The sequence below is a fragment of the Nicotiana sylvestris genome, chromosome 2, assembly GCF_000393655.2.
Source record: "Nicotiana sylvestris chromosome 2, ASM39365v2, whole genome shotgun sequence".
Classification (NCBI taxonomy): domain Eukaryota; kingdom Viridiplantae; phylum Streptophyta; class Magnoliopsida; order Solanales; family Solanaceae; genus Nicotiana; species Nicotiana sylvestris.
In genome coordinates this window covers 28,928,797-28,937,898 of record NC_091058.1, presented here as the reverse complement: position 1 = coordinate 28,937,898, position 9,102 = coordinate 28,928,797, and the positions used below count along the sequence as shown (strand labels likewise).

General features: G+C 41.5%; 1 protein-coding gene across 1 annotated transcript; it reads right to left on the bottom strand.

Annotated features, from left to right (window-relative positions):
• Positions 1-7,579: 7,579 nt before the first annotated feature.
• LOC104210221 (uncharacterized) lies at positions 7,580-8,383 on the bottom strand. Its single transcript, XM_009759063.2, has one exon. It carries the CDS (start codon positions 8,283-8,285, stop codon positions 7,845-7,847), a length of 441 nt encoding a protein of 146 aa, XP_009757365.1. The 5' UTR covers positions 8,286-8,383; the 3' UTR covers positions 7,580-7,844.
• Positions 8,384-9,102: the final 719 nt, after the last annotated feature.

Below are 9,102 nucleotides of genomic sequence, written 5' to 3'. Positions count from 1 at the left end.
CGACCCCCTGGCCAAATGTTTTGGACCGCACCAAACAAGGCAAGTACTAGAGAAAGTACACGAGGTCACTGCAGTGCCCATAAGGGGAATCATGCCTTCGTTAAATGCCTCATTCGCGCCGGCTATTACTGGCCTACTATGAAAAAAGAAACCACGGATTATGTACGGAGATGTAAGCAATGCCAACAGTACGCCCCTATGATACATCAAGCCGGAGAATTCCTCCATTCTGTCACCTCGCCATGGCCTTTCATAAAGTGGGGAATGGACATAGTTGGCCCTCTGCTAGCAGGACAAGGAAAGGTACATTTTCTTTTGGTTTTAACTGACTATTTCTCTAAATGGGTAGAAGCAGGTGCGTACGCTCAGGTACGCGAACAAGAGGTCATCGCCTCTATATGGAAAAATATTATATGTCATTTCGGCATCCCCAAAAAAATCAGATGTGACAACGGACCCCAGTTCATCGGAAAGAGAACGACTGAGTTCTTCGAAAAATGGCACATCAAACGGATACTCTCCACGCCATATCATCCCGCTGCCAACGGCCAAGCCGAGTCCTCCAACAAAGTGATACTGAACATATTGAAAAAGAAGTTCGAGGAAGCTAAAGGGCTATGGCCCGAACTACTACCTGAAGTATTATGGGCATACCGAACTACGCCAAAGTCTAGCATAAGAGAAACGTCATACTCACTGGTCTATAGGACCGACGCAGTCATACCCGTCGAGGTCGGAGAACCCAGCCTGAGATACTCCCATATAAGCGGGGCGAATAACGATGAAAGTAGGTTACAAGACCTAGATGAAGTTGAAGAACGAAGAGACATGGCCTACGTGAGAATGATATCCCAGAAGCAACAAGTAGAGAGATACTACAACAAAAAAGGCCAAGGTAAGATCACTCAAAGTTGGCGACTATGTCCTCAAGGCCAAAACACTGGCATTAAAGGACCCAAATGAGGGAAAGTTAGGAACAAATTGGGATGGACCGTATAAAATCATAGCAGCGGCAAACAAAGGAGCATTCCAACTGGAAATAATGGAGATAAAATTACTCCAAAACAACTGGAACGTCGCCCATCTCAAGTACTTTCACTTCTGAAAGGCATCAACCTAAGTCGTACTCTTTTTCCCTTACCCGAGTTTTGTCCCAATCGGGTTTTCTTGGGGAGGTTTTTAACGAGGCGGTGAAGGGGATACCTCGTGGATCGGAACATTGTTCATCACTTCGGCCCGTCGATACGATCTATGGGTCGAAGTAATAAAGGGACTACACAGTTCAATTTCCATTGTATGAACGGAATTCAATCTTCATTGTATGAACGGAATTCAAATCTCCATTATATGCATGGAATCTAATCTCCATTGTATGAAATTCAAATCTCTTAATGGCCAAGGCCATCGACATTAGTTCGACCTCGTTCGAACCACGACGGGATACTACTTCGACGATAGTCGAAGCAACATCCTAATGGCCAAGGCCATCGATATTAGTTCCACCTCGTTCGAACCACGACAGGATACTACTTCGACGACAGTCGAAGCAACATCCTAATGGCCAAGGCCATCGACATTGGGTCGACCTCGTTCAGACCATGATGAGATACTTCGACGATAGTCGAAGCAACATCCTAATGACCAAGGCCATCGACATTGGGTTGACCTCGTTCGAACCACGATGGGACACTACTTCGACGACAGTCGAAGCAACATCCTAATGGACAAGGCCATCGACATTGATTCAACCTCGTTCGAACCATGACGGGATACTACTTCAATGACAGTCGAAGCAATATCCTGATGGCCAAGTCCATCGACATTGGTGCGACCTTGTTCGAACCACGACGAGACATCATTTCAACAGTAATCGAAACAATGTCCCAACAGAGACTAAGTGTCATACAATAAACAAAAAGCGAAAAATGACGAATAGACAAATTGACAAAAGTAAAGTTTATATTACAGCAAAAATACTATGTACATTCGTCCCTATGAACAGGCCCTGGTACAACCCACGTCCAAAAAAAGTCCCAAGCAAAAAAATAATTGTACAAACTAAAAATACACGTCGTCTCCAGCAGGGTAGGCATCTTCATACCATGAATCTGAGTCAAGGCGGTTCACATCATCAGAAGTTACACCCTCCCTATTGGGAGTGTTAGTGTCATACCCACATAACTCACGAGCTGCACGTGCTTCAATATGTACTGCCTGAACCTCCACCTCTGTCGCCCGGCCCTCGGCATGAAAAGCTCTATATACGTCGAGCCAAGCCTCTGCATAGACCCACAACTCGTACAAGCAGCGAGGCGAGCCCTGACTGACCAAAGGGCGAGATGTGGAGGGCCGAGAACGACGATTTGCTTCCTCTACCCTCAACGGAGCCATTTGCCCTTGAAATGCGGCCAACTCCGCCTCTAACTCCCAAATACGCCACTCAAACTCCGCGACTCAACGACCGGAGGCTTCCCTTTTCCCGACGAGTTCCGACTTGGATATGCGGAGAGCATCTTCCAAAGAGATCGTCTCGAAAACAGCAGCGGCCAACTTGTCGGCATTAGCATTTAACTCGCCCTTAAGTCCGTCAACCTCAAATATCTTAGCACTCAGCTCGGCATTTAAACCGGCTACCTTAAGCTGTAGGTCGGCATTATCTGTCGGTACCCCTTGACTCAGCTCAAGTTCATCTTCTCTTGTCTTAAGAAAGGCCTCCAATTTGCTGTTACAGGTGATGGCCCTTACGAGCTCCTTGTCCCTCTCCTTCAGCTCCTCTACCCTACGCTCCAATTGTTCTTCCCACTGCTCAAGCCCCTCGCGAAACACTTAGAACTCGAGATCCTGTTGATAGATGTCGAACATTTCCCAGTGCTTAGCATGGTACTGATGATATTTCGACGACATCTTCTTGTAGAGGTCCATCCTTCTTCGGTCGCGGCGATCTCTCTCCACCTCCAGGACGAGGGTCTAACAAAATAAAAGCAGAGTTAGAAAAAATACGTCATTGCCACACCAACCCCACCACACATAGAAAGGAAAGGGGAACCTACCTGCAAGGCCATACTAGCGAGCTTCCGAGACAACTCTGCGTCACTCATCGCCCGAAGCGTCTCATTTTCAGGAGTGGCACATAAAGGGGCAAGGGACGACGCAACCTGCTCACTATTCAGCAGCAAGTTGTAACTTCCTGGAATTACCACGTGACGGTAGGACCCATTCGTCCTCACTTCCACATGGGCGTGGCGACCCAAAAACTCATATACGTCATCCGGGGCAATATCAAAGCCCGATTTGTCCTCCCACACATGAGGTTCTCCGACATTGGACGACGGGCCCTCTTTAGCAGAACATACCGAATTGGCTCTCGGGCCAACTCTTTCCACACGAGGTGACCTCCCCGACAGAATGGCATCAGCCATGAACATGGGCACCGGAGCCATCCAAGATGTGCCACTTCCATCAGCCTTAGTGGCCACACCCTTTCCCAGCTCCAACCTCCTCATTTTTCTCTCTAACGGCTTGTCACTATTAGAAGATTCATCGACGTGATGTGGGGCCGATGCCAACGAAGTCGCTTCTATCACGGCCGCAATCCTAGACGCGTCCCCCTGTTGAAGGAGTAAAGGACGACCTTCTTGGACCGACTCACACAAAATATAGCGAGTGTCTGTGGTAGCAACGGGTCACCTGAAAGCTGGGACTAGTGCCCTCCGCCTGGAAGCTCCCTGACCTATCGTCACAGAGAATCATATGGTTAAGTGGAGTCGTACGGCCAGCTAGGCAATAAGGCAAAAATTTACCAGAGGAAACCTTAGGGCCATAACGTTGTACGAAAGCAGACCAAGTTCGGGTCTCCTCCGCATGGGGCAACAGGCTAGCGACCCAGTTCCTAAAACCGATAATGGGCTGGGGCAGACGAGCCATAGCTGCAATACATGTGACCAAAATTTACAATAATTGCGGAAGACATGAGAACTTAATAAACTACGATACTTACGAGCTTTATTCCACCGCTTTGGGAATCCTGCGGGGTTAGAGACGACGTGCTCGGTCTTGATGAAAAAGTACTTATGCCAAAATTTACGGCTCGCCCGGTCATCCGTCGTGACCACCAGTCCTTTCGTACCACGAAGTCTCAGGTGCACCATGGTTCCCCTAAGGAAACCAGGTGAAAATAAATGCAGGAGATGATGAACGGAGATGTTGCACTCTACCAATTCCGCCTACTTAGCCAGCAGCAGAAGCACCTTGAGTGTATACGGCGTAAGCTGAGCCGGGAAAACATGATAAAATCTGTAGAACTCGTCCGCTAGAGGAAAGAGAGGAAGGGTGTAGCCGATCACAAAAAGGTATTCGTAAAAGGCACAGTACCCAGGCCTGTAGGCGTCAACATAGTCTCCCTCCGCCAAAGTCATCTCTACGTGGGCAGGAATACCATATTTTATGCAGAGGGCATCGAGGTGAGTCTGATTCGTCTCAGAGAGCACAGGGTTCGGAGTAGGGGGCGGGTCCTTGAGGAAATCACTCCGAGACAAGGGATGCCTCGATAGTAATGCCTCCACTGTAAGAGGGTTGTCACTCTCTTCTACCTCCACCTCTCCACTGTCAGAAAGAGGTGATGCATTCGACGGAGCGGCCTCAGGAACCTCTTCGTTACGCGACGAGATCTCGGCATGATTTTGTTTAAAGGAAGTAAGCTATGCAAATAGAGTAAAAAAGAGGAGAACTTCCGGCCAGGAATGGAAACGAAGAAAATATGAAAGCAGAAGAAGAAGATCGGAAAATTATCAAGAATGGCCAAAGTTTTTCAAAGAAATCGAACCCTTCACCTATTTATAGGGTTGAGTGGCGCTAGAATCAAGGCGGCAGGTTTCAAACCAGCGCAGGAAACCAAGCGCCAAACCGTCAGTCTTTTACCTCGAAAATCCGCATAATGATGACACATGCGAAGTCTGACGTCACCCAAGGTGGCGTGTACTCTTATAGCGAGTATAGGTCCTCGACGAGCGGAGAGACTAACTGTATAGGTCCGAATTGGATCGACCACAGCATATAGCAAGTATGACCAGTGACCTAAAACCTACGAGTCGATACAGGGGTACGACCCAGAGGGGGAAGGAGAGACGCCATCGTATTAACATTGTATTTGGCGAGGTAGATATTCCTTAATCCGTCGCCCCCACGATTAAGGGAAATCTCTCAATATATAAGAGGGATTCGAGCTTTGTAATAGGTTTTTTTTGGAGTTTGGAATATACAAAATTATTATCTCTCTCTATTATTATCTCTTTATTGTTCTTATCTCTCTCTACCATTATCATCCTAGAGTTTATTATCTTCGGCTACGATTTACCCCTCCATCTTTGATTGATTTGCTTAAAAAGAACTTAAAATCTTTTGAGTCAAACAGTATCCAACACAATGCTTTTTAACTAGACATTTTAAAACAAAACACGTATATCCAGAAATAATATTAAAGCCATAATTAATGGGAAAATGAAGCATCAATTTAATCGTCACCCCCACTCCCACCATTCCCATTTTTCATGTAAATTAAGTGTTTAATTGCTAGCTACCTATGCTTGAAGGGATGAGCACCATCTGTCATTAAAATCACCTTCAATTGAGCCAACTTACTAAGTATACCTTTTAAAACACATTGACAACTACATTAATCACCATTTAATTTGGAAAATATATTTATTTGCATTCGGTCTTAACATCAAACTACTAAATGTTTGATAATAAATAGTTTTAGAAGAATGTTATTAGCATAATGTGTGCTTGTAAGAGATATCAAATATATGAGTTGGTTATTTCAGTCATGTGTTCTAAATAATCATTTTCCTGATGTATGTTTTCCTTAGTATTAATTTGACCAAAGTGGTGTTAGGAAAAAAGATAAAAATGATATACCCCTTTGAATTAAGGCTTTGAAGCCCTCTCGTCTCTTTGTAATTAGGGAAATCGATAAACTTAAGTTTAGAGTCACCTCGATTTCTAATGTTGGAACATCAACAAGGCCAACTAAGGACAAAAGAATATGAGTGACCATACAAACAAAGCAGTTCTCTTCGAGAGCAAGGAACATACAATTTTTTAGTGTATCCTGAGTAATGTCTACGTTACGTTCTCTTGACCAAAATAAGAAAAAAGTAAATTCAATTCTCGATTAAAGTAAGAACACATATCATTTTATCATAATTAAGTGGTAAATATATATATAGAAAAGATAAATATCTTGTATTTCTTAGTATGATGTAAATAGTGGTGGGAATAAACAAGTTGGAACCGCCTTATATGGACTCTAGTTTCATCCCTTTAGAAATGATATTTGCCCAACTGTAGGGTGAGAATCATCTTGTCCCAGCTTCAATTTTATCTAATGTTTCAACCTTACTTCAAAACTTTTGACTACATTTTCACCTAATCGTTTTACACTGTATCTTTATTTAAATTTACAGATATAAGATAAGATCATAGTTAATGAGGAGGTGCCATATATTAATGAAGCATTAATCTAATCATCATATCCCCCACCCCCTCTTTATGTTAGTCTATGTATCTGATTAATTGGTAGCCACCTATATTAATGAGGTGACGAGCATCTATTATTGAAAAACATCTTCAATTGAGCAAAATCTACCGATTTATCACAGTACTTTAGAATTTTAGATTTAGATGTACAAGTACTGACCTAACATTCGAAAAATGCATTAAACTACATTTATCACCCTCCAATCTCTTGAGGACTTAGCTACGCATAGTAGTCTATATCCTTCAAACAACAATTATTACATTCGATCCCAAACATTAATTAGTCGTTTTAATTAATTAAATTTATTTCAAAATATTTGACATTTTAGAAAAATAAGGAGCAGGCGTACGTATAATCACATTCACTGTCTTCGACATTCATATATTTATAGGTGGAGTTTTGTCCAAAACCCCGCTTAAGATACCTCATTTAGGATATTGGAAAGGAAAAATTGCAATTAGCTGCAGGGACGGATTTATAGGGAGATTATGAGGTACGTGACCTCATGATCTTTATAAAATTAAATATTTTATATACGTATTTTTTAAAATTGGTATTCACTCCATCTCAAATTATCTGTCGTGATTTTGAAAAATAGCTGTCTCAAAGTATTTGTCATTTTAAAAGTTAAAGAGTAAATTAATAAAAAAAAATTCTATTTTACCCTTAATATTAATTGTTCTTGAAAACTACAAATACCCTAATTATGAGTAAGTATTAAACGAAGAGAGATTATATCTTAAGACATAAATAAAGGTAAATAGTCATACACCTTTCCTATTTAATATTTTTTTAAGGGGTGTATAGAAGAGAAACACAACAGATAATTTGAGACGGCGGGAGTATAATATTAACAGTTGGCACATATGCTCTAAGAAGATTGAATAGTGCACGTGGTTGAAGATTGAGTTATTTACTAACAAGAATAAGGATAAATTCCCACTTAATAACTTTTTCCTTCTTTTTCTTTTAATAGTGCACACATGTACCGAAAATCCAAGATCCGCACATAATTAGCCGTTAGATAAGCAAAACATTGAGTACTTGTAAACAAGTTCATTTCGCAAATAAAGCAAACACATTCCCAATCCCAAACATTAATGTCTCATCATTAATTCTACTAATATTATAACTGCAGAACTTAGCTGCATAACAAAGTCTTTCATACGACTCATCCCAAAATAAAACAAACAAAAACTAATACAGCAAAAAAAAAACCTCTCACATAGAATTAGTATAAAAGTCATACTTAATAACTTACTAGCTAAGGGCATGCTCATTCATGTTATTTATGTAACATTTTTCTTTAACAGTAAGCAACACACTTCTTCTTGCAATCCATTGTACAGCCACCAGATCCACCACCATAACCATACCCTTTTCCTTTACTGCTATATGATTTGAAACATTTTGCTGGACACCTAAGTTTCTTCCCTAAACATGGACCTTTATCCTTACACACAACAGTTGGTCTTATAATCCCACCTTTTGCATATCCACCTTTTGGGCCTCCAATTCCACCTCCATATCCTCCACCAAATCCAGGTATATTAAACCCACTTCCAGGCCCAAAAATCCCTCCAAATGGCCCACCATCGTTATCGTTTCCATTCCTGGCTCCGCCTCTGGCTGCTTTCTTGGATTTTTCGACGTTTTCGGGGGTGTGTCTAGTAGCAAAGGAGAAAGTGGCTGTTATCAGCAAGAAAGCTAAGAGAGTGAAGATGGTTATGGAGTTTTTTGTCTTCATTTTTTTTTGGTTAGGAGAAAGAGAGAGTAGAAGAATGAGTAGTATTTATTATGGGAAGAGAGGTGGAAAAGCATTGAAGAAAGGGGAGAGAAAAAGAAGATAGTTATAAGTGGATGGCAGTTGGGACACTTTGCATGAAGACTTTATAAGAGTAGGGTGGGTGGAATTTAATACACTAGAGTACACAAACATTATATTATGGATATCTAATCCCCCTGTTTTACTGTGTGTTTTTAATGTGTGTTATGAGGTGTCAACATGTACATATATTTTTGTAGATGTAAGGGACTTGCCATCGAGTCGTGTGATAAGACAGTTGAGATTTTCCCATCCTTAACTAAATGTTTTGAATTTGAGTTTTGAAAATTAATATTTTTCTTATGAGAACTGTTTTACCCCATAATAGTTTACTCGATGAATCAAAATTAATCGAATTGTTTCAGAGATCACATCGTTAAATCGAATAGAAATTTGACACATTGGTGATGGTCTTGAGTAGACCTAATAATAGTACGAAAGGTAGAGAGTTAGGGTGTGTAAGGTAGGAAACGAAAATATTTTTCGGAAAGTATTTTTCAATTTTTTCATGTTTAGTTGGCTTAAATATTTTTGAAAATATTTTTCTCATTAACTCATTTTTCTCCAATTGTTTTCCCTATCAAGAAAAAGGAAAAATATTTTCCAATTCTCTTTTTTAACCTTCCCCATCCTATTTTCCATCCCCATCAACCCACCCTCACCCCATCCATCCACCTTACCCCACCTCACCCTTGCCCCAACTCCACCCTCACCCTAAATAAAAATATTATTAATGATA

Excerpts from the sequence above, each read along its gene's own strand:
- LOC104210221 (XM_009759063.2), bottom strand. The coding sequence starts at position 8,285 with ATGAAGACAAAAAACTCCATAACCATCTTCACTCTCTTAGCTTTCTTG.